Source organism: Ceratotherium simum, chromosome 17 (genome assembly GCF_057802395.1).
Source record: "Ceratotherium simum simum isolate JZ-2026a chromosome 17, ASM5780239v1, whole genome shotgun sequence".
NCBI lineage: Eukaryota > Metazoa > Chordata > Mammalia > Perissodactyla > Rhinocerotidae > Ceratotherium > Ceratotherium simum.
Window position 1 is genome coordinate 42,422,767 of NC_141916.1, and position 16,854 is coordinate 42,439,620.

The window sequence follows — 16,854 nt, forward strand, 5'->3', positions numbered from 1 at the left end:
CAATAGAGATCTATACATCAATTTGGTACCTGATACCTTTATTGAATTCTCATCATTTGTGATAGATTTTTAGTTGATTCTTATTTTTCTAGGTATGTAATCAGACTACTGGCAAACAGTGTTAGTTTTTTCTCCTTGCCAAAATTTATGCTTCTAATTTCTTTTTCTATTTCGTTTAGTCATTTCACAAATATTTATTGACCTATTATGGACAAGGTACTGCTCTAGGCCCTTGGAAATGATTAGACAAAACTCCTCCTTTGGTATTTCTATAGTAGCATGGGGAGAAATAAAAAAGCAATAAGTAAATAAACAAAATTTATAACGTGCTGAATATGATAAATGATAAGAAAAAAACCCAGAACAAGATAAAGGCATTGGAGGCTACCAGAATAAGGGGCAGGTTGCAATATTAGATGGGATAATCAGGGTACTTCTCATTGAGAAGGTAAATTTTGAGAAAAGACTTGAAGGAGGTGAAGGAGTGAGCCCAGGATGGCCAGTGCTTTTAGCACAATGTAATGTAATTGTGATGATCATGGGCATAATGCCTTATTTTGTACTTTACTGGAAAGTCTTTTCCACTGTTTCCCTGTCATGCCTGATATGGGCTTTGGATAGCCAGGATAGATACATTTTCTCATGTTAAGGTATTACCCATTTATTTTTATTTAAGTGTTTTATCAAGAAAGTTTATTGAAATTTATCAAATGCCTTTTCAGGGTCCATAGGGATGACCACGTGACTTTCTCCTTAAATCTATTAATATGATAACACCTACTATATACTATGTATGTTACTGATATCGAACCATTCTTGCATTTCTAGTCATGGTAAATTATATTCTTTCAGTGTGCTGATGGATTATTTTGGCTAATATTTTATTTAGAATTTTCCATTGGTATTCAGAAGTGAGAATAGCCTGTGATTTCTCTTTTGCAATCCTTGTAATCCTTAAAGCTACTGGCATAAATATTATATGTGCTTCATAAAAATAATATGAAAAAATTTCCTTACTTTGTTCTGGAATTATTTAAATAACAGTAGAATTATCTGCTTTGTAAAGGTTTGGTAGAATCCCTCTGTAAATCATCTGGACTTGGTATTGTTTTAAAAGTTGCTTTTTGCAGCTTTTTCTATTTATTCTATCAAACGACCTTTTCTGTGGTGAGTAAATTGTGTTTCCTAGAAAATTACCTATTTTAGACAGATTTACAAATTTATTTTTGTAGAGTTGAATGAAGTAGTCTCTTACTATTCTTCAGTTGCATCTCTTTCTATGGTTACTTCTTGCTTCTCCTTTTGTATTTTGGTATTTGCATTTGGCCCCATTCTTTTGATTAGATTAGCAAGTGGTTTCTTTATTTTGTTATTTACTTTTAACTTTCAGATTTCTTTATTCTACTGTGTTCTAACTCATTAATCTCTAGTTTTATCTTTATCCATTTCTTTTTGTATTCTTTTGGTTTGTTTTGTGGTTCTTATTTCAATTATTCCAATTTTCCTCTGAGCATTGCTTTATCTTTCTCCCATGGTTTCTGAGATGTGGTATTTCATTATTGCTGTTCTTTAGAAATTTTGCAATTTTAGTTTGTAAGTCCTTTTGAGCCAAGAGTTGTTCAAGACAGATTATTTTTTTAAATCTCCAAATTTAAGTATATTTCAGCTTTCTGAATTTTTCCATTAATTTCTCACTGTATTGCCTCATGATTAGAGAATATATCTATTTTATTTCTACTTTTTAGAATTTACTGAAATTTTCTTTGTGGCATAATACATAATCTATTTTCATGAATGTTCCATGGGCAATTGAAGAGGAGATATTTTCTCTATTTTCAGGATAAAGAGTTTGATATAAATTAATCAATTTTGCCTTATTAATTTTACTATTTAGTTTTTCTATATATCTACTTATTTTTTTCTACTCGTTCTTTCACAAATCAAGAGAAGTGAATTAGAATGTCCTACTACTAGTGTGTTTTTGTGTATTTCTACTTGTATGTTCCATAATTTCTGCTTTATATATGTTGCTGTCATATATTTGATATGCAGTTATAACTGCTCATATCTTAATTGAGAATTGTACTCATGGTTTAAAGTTCCATTCCTGTTTAATTCAATGCTTCTTGGCCTAAATTCTACCTTTTCTTTATTAAGATTGTGACCTGTGGTTTCCATATCCTTTCATTTGCCTAATATAACTATGCCTATATTTTAATTTTCAATCTTTTAAAATCACTTTGTTTTAGGTGTGTTTTTACATGAAGATAGAATTATGATTTACACTTTTACTCCAATTGAAAAACTTTTTTTCTTAATTGATGAGTTAAGCCCATTTATACTTATTGATATAATAGACATGTTTTCTCTTTGTTCTTATTGTTTTATGTTATTAAAGAAACATAACATTTTTATTTTTATAGTTTTTAAGGAAAGTCTTTCACTAATTTGTTTTTATTTTTATGTACTTGTGATACTCAGGAGATCTTTTATTTTTGTTCTAGTGGTTACCTTTATTTAATATTCTTAGACTTTTTTTGACGATATTTGTTTCTTAACAGAAGCAAAGATAAAATTAGTGTGCATAATCTTTCTCACTTTATTTTCATCTACCACCCAATTATATTCAAGGTTCTGATCTTTCTTAGTATTTCTCTAACACTAATATTACATGTGCTAAGATTTTCTATCACTTTATTTGTTAGATTTCAGCAATATCTTTTGACGCTCAGCTGTTAGAGATGAGGTAATTAGAGAAAGTCCTCTAACTCTCAACTTCTTTTCATCTTTTTCTCCCCATATCAGCCACAAGTAAAAGTCTAAAATAATTTTCTAATTAAAAATATGGATTACATATATAACAAAATGCATAGTATTTTAAGGCTTTCAAGGGAAAGTTTCAAAAAAAAAAACTTAAGTATTTATTTTAAGTAGTCCTAGCCCTCCACTTCTTGTCTTTCCATATCATTAAAATTTAAATTGGATTGGTGGTTACCAGAGGGGAAGGGGGGAGGGAGGAGGGTGAAAGGGATAATTCGGTACATGTGTGTGGTGATGGGTTGTAATTAGTATTTTGGTGGCGACCATGATGTAATCTATGCAGAAATAGAAGTACAATGATGTACACCTGAAATTTTTACAATGTTATAAACCAATGTTACTGCAATAAACAAACAAACAAAAAAATATATGCAAAGTGTTGTCACACACACACAAAAAAAATTTAAATTGAACACCTGGGTAACATACCTCAAACTATAGATAATTGATCTGGGCTTTGCCAGAGCAAGTAGCTAGAACATTAACTAGAGAGATCTTGCCATGGAGACCGCACGGTTTCAAGTTCCCTTTTAAGTTAACATCTCAAATTGGAGGTAGTGACATGAGTTAATGATTGAATGCTCTGTTTGCAATCATTTGTAATTATCAATGGTGTCTAAACATGCTCATTAATTCATCCTCTTAACCCTGACAACTGTTGTCTTTGATCATGTTCTACTCCATTACCAATGTTATTGTTTCTATACCTTGACAAAAATCTGTCTTTTGTGTGTCAGAGTCATGTACTGGTGGAGGATGGATAATTTTATTTTTTTGTGGAGGTATTATTTGGCATGGGGGCTATATTAATTTGGGGGGAGTATAGAGGATCATATCCTCTATAAAGTTAAAGAATATACAAGATAAAATCCAGCAGCTTTCTGGTTAGTGCATTTGGTTGAGGCTGGTGTCCATAATATTTAATGTAATAATTTGTAGAAGATTTTTTTTCCAGGTGATACTTCAAGAGAATTTTAGTGGTTGGGAGGCAGTGAATTCCTTGTGCTAGAGCATTTCCACATGAAGTGGTGAGTGTGGGAGAAGTAGCATGATTTTGGATTTTGGTTTCTTCTCTCTTGTCCTATTTATAAAAACGACAAGCTACCTTGGTAGAGAATATCAGTGTGTCTTGCATGGTTCTTTCTATCATCAACCATTTATTCAGTAATTATTTATGGAGCATCTACAGTAGGCCAGACACTGTGCTAAGCCCTGGGGATACAATGGTGAGCCATTAAGAAATGGATTATGCCTTAATGGATTTCTAGTCTACAAAGAAGCACACAAGCCATAATCATCATTGTAATAAATGTTTTGAAGAAAAAAATGTCAATAGGAGTGTATAGCAAAGACGATTGAGATGAGATTTGAAGGATGCAAAAAAGGATAGAGAAGGCAGAATAGGACTCAAGTGGCCCAGGCAGAGAAAACTGCATTTGTGAGGTACTGAGGAGGTTGTCTTAGTTGAGGAACCGGAAAAAGACAAGAATTAAGATGAGGAAGGGCCTGATATTAGACTGGAAAGGGAAATTGCTGGGTGCCACCTTCTGCTGGGATTCCATCATGAGGATTTTAGTCTTTATCCTAAGGATAGGACCAGCTATATAGCTTGTGAGGCTCAGTAAGATCAAAATGCAAAATGAAAATACAGGGTCTCTTTTCCAAAAATTATTAAGAATTTCAAGACAGTGACAGCAGAGTATTAAACCAAGTGTAGGACTGTTCTAAGCACCTTGCCCTTTGTGGCTACACAGGTCACAAGCTCACGAAGTTGGCCCTGCTTAAGGGCAATGGGAAGCCAAGGACAGGCGTTAAGTAGAGGAGAGAGACGATGGGATTGGCACTTGAAAAAGATAAATTCTTCTATTGTTCCACCAAGGCATGTTTAGTTAGTGAGTAAAGGCAAAGGAATATTAATATCTCACAGATCCAGGATTACAAATTATTGCTAATATGATCTTTCTAAGTCACGTGCCTAGATACACAAGTACCCAGAATCCACTCTCTCAATTTATTAGTAGAGGTAATAAAATGGTGAAGTCTGGGATTTTTGCTTAAAGTCATCCTATGTAAACCAATATTTTAAAACACTTGAATAATTTTATCCTGTAATCATTTAACAGTATAAACTCAAAGTTTCAACTAACTGACAAGAATAGTACTTAAAATAAACATTGTGCTTCTTGTTTAGAATCAATTGATCTTCTGTGACAAAAGTATTAAGAATTCAGAAGTATTAAAGAGGACATAATTTAAAGAATGAACAAAGGAAAAACTTCCTGCTAATCTCTGTTTGTTCTAATAACTTGCACATTCAGCTCAGAAGATGTGTTCTATTGTTTTAAGATAATAGGCTGTATTTCATATGCAGCCCATATCTAAAAATATTGAGAATCAAATCTTTTGTCCATCATCATTGTCAAAACAAATCTTAAGTATTACATGATGTAGTAAGAAATAAGCAAACCAGAAAAAAAAACACAATCATTTTAGTTTCTACAATAACAATCCTAATTTTTTGTGTGCATATGTATTTCAAAACACCTTACAGAGAAATACTACTATCAGCAAAATTAAAAACTTGATAATGATCCACGGTTTAATTTTTTGAAACACAGAGAAACAATTTTCTTTAAGGACTTTAATGACAGAATAGAAGTTAATGTAGTACCAATTTTTAAGTCTGACATGTCTAGAAATCTGCAACTTTTGTTTTTTTTTTAATATGGTTAGCTCAAGTTTATAAATATTGATTGTAAAAAGCCTCTCAAGCTAATAGTATTTTTTTTATATTTTATTATTTTTTAGATAATTTTTTGTTGCAGTAACATTGGTTTATAACATTGTATAAATTTCAGATGTACATCATTATACTTCTATTTCTGCATAGATTACATCATGTTCACCACCCAAATACTAATTACAACCCATCACCAGACACATGTGCTGAATTATCCCTTTCGCCCTTCTCCCTCCCCCCTTCCCCTCTGGTAACCACCAATCCAATCTCTGTCTCTATGTGTTTGTTTATTGTTGTTATTATCTACTACTTAATGAAGGAAATCATACGGTATTTGACCTTCTCCCTGTGACTTATTTCACTTTGCATAATACCCTCAGTGTCCATCCATGTTGTCACAAATGGCTGGATTTCATCGTTTCTTATGGCTGAGTAGTATTCCATTGTGTATATATACCACATCTTCTTTATCCATTCGTCCCTTGATGGGCACTTAGGTTGCTTCCAAGTCTTGGCTATTGTGAATAATGCTGCAATGAACACAGGGGTGCATGTATCTTTACGCATTGGTGTTTTCATGTTCTTTGGATAAATACCCAGCAGTGGAATAGCTGGATCATATGGTAGTTCTATCCTTGATTTTTTGAGGAATCTCCATACTGTTTTCCATAGTGGCTGCACCAGTTTGCACTCCCACCAGCAGTGTATGAGACTTCCCTTCTCTCCACATCCTCTCCAACATATGTTGTTTCCTGTCTTGTTAATTATAGCCATTCTGACGGGCGTGAGGTGATATCTCATTGTAGTTTTGATTTGCATTTCCCTGATAGTTAATGATCTTGAACATCTTTTCATGTGTCTGTTGGCCATCTGTATATCTTCTTTGGAGAAATGTCTGTTCAGGTCTTTTGCCCATTTTTTAATTGGGTTGGTAGTTTTTTTGTTGTTGAGATGCATGAGTTCTTTATATATTTTGGAGATTAAGACCTTATCAGATGTATGGTTTGCAAATATCTTCGCCCAATTGTTAGGTTGTCTTTTTGTTTTGTTGATGGTTTATTTGCTGTGCAGAAGCTTTTTAGTTTGAGGTAGTCCCATTTGGTTATTTTTTCCATTCTTTCTCTTGCCCAGTCAGACATGGTGCTTGAAAATATGTTGCTAAGACCGATGTCGAAGAGCATACTGCCTATGTTTTCTTCTAGAAGTTTCATAGTTTCAGGTCTTACATTAGAGTCTTTAATCCATTTGGAGTTAATTTTTGTGTATGGTGTAAGGTAAGGGTCTACTTTCATTTTTTTGCATGTGGCTATCCAGTTTTCCCAACACCATTTGTTGAAGGGACTTTCTTTTCTCCATTGTATGTTCTTGGCTCCTTTGTCAAAGATTAGCTGTCCATTGATGTGTGGGTTTATTTCTGGGCTTTCGATTCTGTTCCATTGATCTGTGTGTCTGTTTTTGTGCCAGTACTATGCTGTTTTGGTTACTATAGCTTTGTAGTATATTTTGAAATCAGGGAGTATGATACCTCCAGCTTTGTTCTTTTTTCTCAGGATTCCTTTAGCTATTCGGGGTCTGTTGTTGTTCCATATAAATTTTAGGATTCTTTGTTCTATTTCTGTGAAAAATGTTGTTGGAACTTTGATAGGGATTGCACTGAATCTATAGATTGCTTTAGCAGGTATGGACATCTTAACTATGTTAATTCTTCCAATCCAAGAGCATGGAATATCTTTCCATTTCTTTGTGTCTTCTTCAATTTCTTTCAGCAATGTTTTATAGTTTTTGGTGTACAGCTCTTTCACCTCTTTGGTTAAGTTTATTCCTAGGTATTTTATTCTTTTTTTTGTAATTGTAAATGGGATGGTATTCTTAATTTCTCTTTCTGCTACTTCGTTGTTAGGGTATAGAAATGCAACTGATTTTTGTGTGTTGATTTTGTATCCTGCAACTTTACCATATTCGTTTATTACTTCTAAAAGTTTTCTGGTGGCTTCTTTAGGGTTTTCTATATATAAAATCATGTCATCTGCAAATAGTGACAGTTTCACTTCTTCCTTTCCAATTTGGAGCCCTTTTATTTCTTTCTCTTGCCTGATTGCTCTGGCTAGGACTTCCAATACTATGTTAAATAGGAGTGGTGACAGTGGGCATCCTTGTCTGGTTCCTGTTCTTAGAGGGATGGCTTTCAGTTTTTCACCATTGAGGATGATATTAGCTGTGGGTTTCTCATATATGGCCTTTATTATGTTGAGGTACTTTCCTTCTATACCCATTTTATTCAGAGTTTTTATCATAAATGGATGCTGTATCTTGTCAAATGCTTTCTCTGCATCTATTGAGATGATCATGTGACTTTTATTCTTCATTTTACTAATGTGGTGTATTACGTTGATTGATTTGCGAATGTTGAACCATCCCTGCATACCTGGAATAAATCCCACTTGATCATGGTGTATAATCTTTTTAACGTATTGCTGTATGTGATTTGCTAGTATTCTGTTGAGGGTTTTTGCATCGATGTTCATCAGTGATGTTGGCCTGTAGTTTTCTTTTTTTGTGTTGTCTTTGTCTGGTTTTGGTATCAGGGTAATGTTGGCTTCGTAGAATGAGTTAGGGAGCTTGCCCCCTCCTCAATTTTTTGGAAGAGTTTCAGAAGGATAGGTATTAAGTCTTCTTTGAATGTTTGGTAGAATTCACCAGGGAAGCCATCTGGTCCTGGTCTTTTATTTTTAGGGAGGTTTTTGATTACTGTTTTGATCTCCTTCCTGGTGATTGGTCTATTCAAATTCTCTACTTGTTCTTGATCCAGTTTTGGAAGGTTGTATGATTCTAAGAATTTATCCATTTCTTCCAGATTGTCGAATTGGTTGGCATATAGCTTTTCATAGTATTCTCTTATAATCTTTTGTATTTCTGAGGTGTCTGTTGTAATTTCTCCTCTTTCATTTCTGATTTTACTTATTTGTGCCTTCTCTCTTTTTTTCTTGGTGAGTCTAGCTAAAGGTTTGTCAATTTTGTTGATCTTTTCAAAGAACCAGCTCTTGGTTTTATTAATTTTTTCTATTGTTTTTTTGGTCTCTATTTCATTTATTTCTGCTCTGATTTTTATTATTTCCCTTCTTCTACTGATTTTGGGCTTGGTTTGTTCTTCTTTTTCCAGTTCCTTTAGGTGCCTTATTAGATTGCTTATTTGAGATTTTTCTTGTTTGTTGAGATAGGCCTGTATCGCTATAAACTTCCCTCTTAGAACTGCTTTTGCTGTATCCCATAAATTCTGGCATTTTGTATTTTCATTTTCATTTGTCTCCAGGTATTTTTTGATTTCTTCTTTGATTTCTTTGTTGACCCAGTTGTTGTTCAGTAGCATTTTGTTTAATCTCCACGTATTTGTGGCTTTTCTGATTTTCTTCCTATAGTTGATTTCTAGTTTCATACCGTTGTGGTCAGAAAAGATGCTTGGTATTATTTCAATCTTCTTAAATTTATGGAGACTTGTTCTGTGGCCTAATATGTGATCAATCCTGGAGAATGTTCCATGTGCATTTGAAAAGAACATGTATTCTTCAGTTTTTGGATGGAATGCTCTGTATATATCTACTAGGTTGATCTGTTCTAGTGTGTCATTTAAGGCCAATGTTTCCTTATTGATCTTCTGTTTGGATGATCCATCCGTTGGTGTAAGTGGAGTGTTAAAGTCCCCTACTATTATTGTGTTACTGTCTATTTCTCTTTTTATGTCTGTTAATAATTGCTTTATATATTTAGGTGCACCTACATTGGGTGCGTAGATATTTACAAATGTTATATCCTCTTGTTGGATTGTTCCCTTGATCCATATGTAATGCCCTTCCTTGTCTCTTTTTACAGTTTTTGTTTTAAAGTCTATTTTGTCTGATATGAGTACTACAATCCCAATCCAGCTAATAGTATTTTTAAAAAGAAGTTATTTTTTTAGATATTGGTGAACTATAACAATAAAAAAAGAAATATTTTATATTGTGGACATCATTCTTTTTTAAATACATGCTATATAACGTAAGAAATTACCTTATTTACTTAATATTGTTTATAGTTTGGCTATATAAGAAAAGTAACTTAGACAGTGATGTCACCTGAATAAAATGTGGGGGAATGAGAGAGGTACAATCCTCACATATTAATTTAGGATTTGTGAGTGCAGAGCAATGCATAGTGGGAAAGTGAGTCCTTGATTTAAGGCCTTTCAGTCTAACAGGAGCAGCAAGGCAGATACCAACATAAACAGACAACTTAATAAATAATTACACTATACAACCTGATCTGGTTGTACAGAACTGTACACCTCAGGGGTAGGTAACTAGGATGTCAGACACAGGCAGAAAGGATAAGCAGATGGGCCTAATCTTAAAGGTAGAGAATCAGAAGGTAGATGTGGATAAAATAAAGACTGGGATTTGCAAGAAAAGGAGGTGAGGTATAGCAAATTATGGGTTTGCAAATCTTGCATGAGATAAAAACCAGTATCAGTATTGGATGGCCACTAGCAATGGAATTATATTACGAATGCTTGAAATTGATAAGATATTCGAAAAGAGTCTCTGTCAACCTAGGACAGATGATAGAGAAGTTAATTAGAATTAACACAGATTTGGCAGAGAATAGGGTGGATTGTGCTGGGCTAGTTTGGAATCCTGGTAAGGAAAGAAGACTTCATGAGGGAGGTGGAGTGATTATTGAGCTTTAAAAAATAAGAGTGAAACTGCCGGATACTTCATGATCATTATTATTGCCTAATATTTATTTTTGTTGCTTCTTAATACATTGAGTAAACTGCAAGACTTACCTGCAGGGGGAAACAGGAACTCTGTCTCTGAAGTGCAATTCCACTTCAATGCACACTTAATTGAAATGAATTTGTAGTGTGACATCATGTAGTTATTATAATTGGACAAACACATCTGGGTTTAATTTAACTTGATGAACATATTATAAGGGGTAAAAAAGCTTTGGAGATGGTTAGAAAAGGCTTTTGAAGCTTTATTCTTAAGAAGAGATTTTAATTTGAAAATTGAAAAAATCATAGTGATTTTTTTGCACAATTATATGGAAACTCAATAATTGAACATGGTAATAATGATGAAATTACTTGCCTAGATCCACAGGTGACGATTCTTCAATTGTTTGTTGCACAGGCTCAGAGAGGAAAAAATTAAGTACATAATCACTCTGAAAAATAAGACAAAATATTTCTTTATATCTTATATTTATTTATTGCTCTTATTCACTAGTATATGAAAAAAGTGACCCAAATATATAATTATTTGTTTATAGATACTCGTTATAGATTCCATAGAGACAAATATATTAGTAAGTTTATTAAGTCAAAGCTGTAATTATACTCTAAGTTAAACTAATCTTTTATGAGACTGGATGTCTATTATTTTGCATTTCTTCAAGAGGCTCAGGTGTGCTCTGCCCTTGGTGCTTAGCATAATGTTTGTGTCGGGGGAAGAGGGAGAATCTCCCTCTGCCCTTTCCCTTAAGGTTCTTATGGCTGGCCAAATAATTAACAAGACAGGTGAGCAGGAGAAAATAATACCAAGTTTAATAACATGTATACATGGGAGAAAGCAGGGACACTGCGTTTCTCAACACAATAGCAGAAATTCTCATCTTAAGTACCATGTTCAGCCAATGACAAAGGAGGATGTCGCGGGTGGGGGGAGTCAGTTACAGGAGATTATCACTAAAGCACAGTAAACAAGAGTAAGATTATTATGCAGATTTAAGGTCTCACCTTCCACATTGATAAGCCTCTAGAAATGAGGCCATCCCCCTCCTTCCCAAAACAGAGAGGGAGATACCTTTACAAATGGAGATTTCCCTTATAAATGTAAATGTTTGTCTGGCAACTCCTTGCAGGGCCATCCAGAGAATGTGGCCAGAGAGACAGAACTTCCAATAAGATGGGCTTGTTGGTGCCTTTCCTATTGTAACATTTATCCTACATTATCTTTGCAGCCATCGTGATAGAAGATCTGTTCCAGGAAGGAGCCACCATGTCAAATTCTTTAGGCAGTTAGTGGGGGAGGTCAAATGTCCCTCAGAGAAAACAATCAAGGTAAAGAGATGTATTTTAGGATGGCCAAATCTTGATCTCCCACATTTGCATTCTTGAATTTTACAATTATGCATGAATCTCACACTTTCCTTTTCTAGAAGCCTTGGGCAAGGCTTTCAGACAAAAATTACTCTCAGTAGGACACAGATGCTCACTTAGTAATCATTATTCCTCAAGTTTCAGTTCTAGGAACACTGAGTACCAACTACACCAATGGCATCAAGGAATATTAGAGGATATTTAGAAACTGAAAGATGCATAAAGTGATCCTTTTCTTTCTTTCTTTTTTTTTTTTGTGAGGAAGATTGGCCCTGAGCTAACATCTGCCAATCCTCCTCTTTTTGCTGAGGAAGACTGGAACGTGGGCTAACGTCCAGGCCCATCTTCCTCCACTTTATGTGGGACACTGCCACAGCATGGCTTGCCAAGCAGTGCATCAATGCGTGCCTGGGAGCCGAACCGGCAAACCCCGGGCCGCCACAGTGGAGCACGTGCACTTAACCGCTTGTGCCACCAGGCTGGCCCCAAGTGATCCTTTTCTTTAAAACATCATCTATGGAGGAAACAGATTATATTGAATGCTTTAATAGAAATTCTAGTTATGTAAAATTTTAGTACAGAGAAGTGAGTGTGCTTCTCTTTTAAATTGAGATGATTACAAACAAATTGACATTTCATCTGGGCTCCAAAAGAATGGTTAACTGGTGAATCAGAATAGTTTTTCCTTAGTGACATTGGCATACTTTTTGTTTTAAGCCATTATATAACCAAAGCAGCCCTCCCCATGAGACCCTACATTATTATCTGAAGTGCACCACTAAATAATTGATTATTTCCTGTGACTATCATAAGCTGATGCCATAGTAGCTGTCAAAACTGCCTGACATTCCCCTTGGCCAGCCTTCTCTTTTGTTCTGTGCAGTGGCTCTTTCAAACCTCTCCCACGCAATTTAAACTTTCAATTCTGACTCCTTCTTTGCTGATGATTTTGTCTCTACTTTAAAGAAAATAAAAGGCAAATGGAAACTTGTAAATTTCCTGCCACAAAATCTACAGACTCACAAAGCCACGTGTTGTTTTTTCTTCCTGTTACAATGGAAGAAGTGTCTCTCTTCCCATCTATTATAAGTTGAATTGTGTCCTCCCAAAACTCATATGTTGAAGTCCTAAGCCACAATACCTCAGAACGTGATCTTATTTGGAAATAGGGCAATTGCAGATGTAATTAGTTAAGTTAGGATGAGGTCATCTGGTGTAGGGTGAACTCCTAATCCATTATGTCTGGTGTCCTTCTAAAGAGGGAGAATTTGAACACAGACACTTACGTAGGGAAGACCATATGAAGAGACATAGGAAGATGGCCATCTCAGGCCAAGGAAAGAGGCCTGGAACAGATTCTTCCTTCCCAGCCGTCAGAAGGACCCAACCCTGTTGATACCTTGATTTTAGACTTTCAGCTTCCAGAACTGTGAGACAATATATTTCTGTTGTTTAACACCCAGTCTGTGGTACTTTGTTATGGCAGCCCCAGCAGACTAAAACACCATCCAACACTGATCCCTTCATCTATGTCCTGGATTCTATTCCTTCCTCCTCAGGAACCTTGTAGAATATCCCAATCTATATGTTAATATCTTTACCTTCTTTCTTTCTTTTTCATCAGCATAAAGTATGGTCAACTCTCTCCATTTTAACAACTGACAAACAGATGAGTCAAACCAAACAAAGTATAATCACACACAAAAAATATCTTGTCAGTAATGCCCCCTTTCAAATCCTGTGTTATTTTTCTCCTCTTTGGCGCAAACACACTATGGAAAGAGCTGTCAACACTCGCATTGGTTCCACTTCTTCAGCTTCTACTCACTTCATGATCTACCACATTCAGGTTTCTGCCACTAACCTTCCTCTGAAAATGCTATTACCATCATTCCTAACAAACTTTCTCATTTTTCCAAATCCAGTGCGGATTTTCTTGGCTCTTAGATAGCTACTCCATTGTTAGTGAAATACTCTCTTTCATTTACTTTTATGATACCAAGTCTTCCCAGTTTCATTTTTTTTTTCATTTGTCCAGCCATCTCTTCTTAGACTATTTTTTATCAGGCTTCTTTTTTCCTTTTTTGCTTATAATTTGAATTCTAGTGTCCCTCACTTTTAGATCCATCTCTCTCATTACTCTAACACATTCTTTCTGGGTGATGTTATGCCTTTCAGTGGCTTCTATAACGATGCACAAATCTAAACCTTAATCCCAGATCTATCTCCTGAGCCTCAGACCTCTATACCAAAATACTTATTTATTGACTGTTACAAAGACAATTAAAACCCAAAAGATGCATCACTAAATGCATTTTCTTTCTCTTCAATTTACTACTTCTCCTGTGTCCAGGCTCAAAAAAATGTGTATGTTTTTGGACTCTCCATTCTCCCTTACCTCACACATAAACTTAATTGCTAAATCCTATGGATTTCACCTCCTTAATAACTCACCTACCCAAATCTTCCTTTCAGGTACACTGCCATCTTCCTAATTCTAGCATCATCACTTCTCACCTAAGTTACAGCAGGGGTTCCAAACTCTTATCTTGCTACCCTTTATTCCAATCTATTCTCTACACAATTGCCAAACTAATCTTTCAAAATTAAAATCTAATAATTAACTACTTAAAATCTGGCAGTGGCTCCCCATTGCTCTTAAGAAAAAGATCAACTGCTTAACAAAGCTTTTAAGACCTTTCTTGATTGGGATCTTGCTCATTTCCCTACCTTTATCTCTCACCATTTCTCTTCTAGTATTTTATGCTTAACTACGCTGATTTATATTTATTTCCTCGAGTGTCTCGTACCCTCTCACCTCCCTCTCTTCCTACATGCTCCTTTCTCTATCCTTTCCACCCTTATCCACCCATTTGCCCAAGGTTTATCACATGCTCTTCTCTCTACTCTTGTTAGCCTAATCAATGAGATATCAAGAGCAGAGATTGTCATGTACTCACTCATGCCTTATACAGTATTTCTGCTCAATAAATATTTGTTAACAAACTGAGATCTGTCTTCAGATATAGAATACACTGGTTTTCTAATGCAAATATTCTTAACGATATAGCAGTTTCATGCATCACTGTAAATTAGTTAATTATCAATTTTGATCTTTATGTATTGATCTCCTGTGAACATGTTTAGTAAGAATCTATCCTCAAGAAATGTGTCCATATTCAGGAACCTGATGAAATTAAGTTTTTTACTTTGAAAACCTAAAGTCAAACTTCAGACTTGTGCAAAATTTGTTGAAGGAAATTTGACCTTCTTTGGCCTTTGACAACTAGTCAATTATTCTTCTCTGGCAACATTTTGACCTCATCACCCAATGGTTATTAAACTTCAATAGTAGGCAGAATATCTTCCCAATTAGTGTCCAAAATGTCACCACTAGCTAATTATTCCCTTGTGTTTACACTGTCATATCCTTGAAATCCTCATTTGTAATTCTGGGTGTGGGTGACATACTAAATATTAATTCCTTATTGTAACAAGATTGTTTTCATTCTTGAGGAGAAATATGATCCAGTGTCAATGGAGCGAGAAATCAATAAAAGAGATGAAGTAGTAGAAAAAGTAATATTGCTAGATCTCAAAATAATCAATTTTAAAATTTTCTCAAACTGGGCTTTACTTATGTGCATGCATCCCACAGCTTTTCAGCACACTGCACCACTGGATAGTTTGGAGAATTATAGAAATGTTAGCGCTACAATTTCTCTCACTGACAACCTGGACCAGTGTTTCCAGTTGGGTTTGTATTGACCCCCGAGCAGTGTGGCTACATTTAGTTATGTAGGTTGTATACTGAGCAACTCTAGGGGTACCATTTTTATATTGACTATAGGTATAATCATACTCAGCAGGGCTCCCCATATGTAGGGGTACCAGATACAGCAAATGAAAACAGAGGAGACCCATGCAATACCTGTAACATACTTAGACTAAAAAAAATTATTTGTTTATCTCAAATTCAAATTTAACTGGGTAGCCTGCATTTTATCTAGTTATCCTACAATATGAGGTTTTTAGAAAATGTGTGGGCAACTTTTGCTTGTCTCATTGACTGGAGGGTACAATTAATGGCAATTAATGGACAAGGTCACTTATTCTAAAAGTCCTAAAATACAGAGGAGATTCTCACATTGTGAAGAATGTTGCTTTTCTACTTAATTCTTCAAATGGTAATAGTTTCCCAGGTAAAAAACTCCGAATTTAACTACTTCATTCTAGAAATGAGAAAACTGAACACTAGATAGCAAAAGCGCCTGACTGAAATTAGTACAAAAGAAAGACTGGTAGTGTGTTGTCCGTAAGCCCAGGCCCACCTGCGTTACCACTACCAATGGTCTATAGATATGATGAGTGCATATGGCGGACAGGTGGGAGATGTGGCTAGAGAGAGTCCTAGAGCATGCTAGTCTTCTGTGTGAGCTTAAAGCTACTGTGACCTATTGATGAATTTTAAGCAGAAAAGCACTATGATCAGATATTTTTCACAAAGAATGCAGTGCAGTGAGGAGAAAAGAAAAAAGAGCAGCCATTCTTGGAGAATATCATCAGCAAAATTCCTCATATGTTCAACATATTATATTCTCTGAGCATTCCATTCTGCTTTCCCTTTAAGTCTCTTAAATGGTAGCTGTGCTCTCTCTCATCCCCTTTACAATCCTGGTCCTGGTGGTGAAGTAGGTACCCTTTTTGCATCTCCTTGCTCTTCTAAGCTCCACTCTTTCTTCCTTTATAAGAATGCCCTACTTTGAATATCATGTCTACTGACTATATTGCCCTCTTCCCCATATTGTTGCACTCGTGTACTGATTTCTAGATCATAGGCCTCCATTTCTCGAACGTTTTTAACCCTGGAACATTGTCATTTTCTCCAATAGTACTCATCATAACTCACACTTATTTTTATATTCACACATATCATCCTTCCTTATGGTAGACTCTTTGTTTTCACTTTTCTTGTCCAGTGATCTTGTTCTGCATACTACACAGCCACTCCCTCTGAGGCTTTCATCTTGTTTTGACCAGTGACTGAAGCCCTTCCACTGTCTTGATTTCCAGCATCCCAGTCTACAACCACCATCTCCCTCCTTTCCAGCTCACTCCCTCTAGTTATACAACTCAAACAATCTGTTGACTTTAA

At 35.2% G+C, this 16,854-nt stretch overlaps 1 protein-coding gene across 1 annotated transcript in view; it reads right to left on the minus strand.

Moving 5' to 3' along the window:
• PIK3C2G (phosphatidylinositol-4-phosphate 3-kinase catalytic subunit type 2 gamma) overlaps positions 1–16,854 on the minus strand; it is a 380,793-nt gene that overhangs the window by 36,508 nt on the left and 327,431 nt on the right. Inside the window, exon 31 of the mRNA XM_087442698.1 lies at positions 10,690–10,765. Coding sequence (XP_087298824.1) covers positions 10,690–10,765 — 76 coding nt within the window. The remainder of the gene's footprint in view (positions 1–10,689; positions 10,766–16,854) is intronic.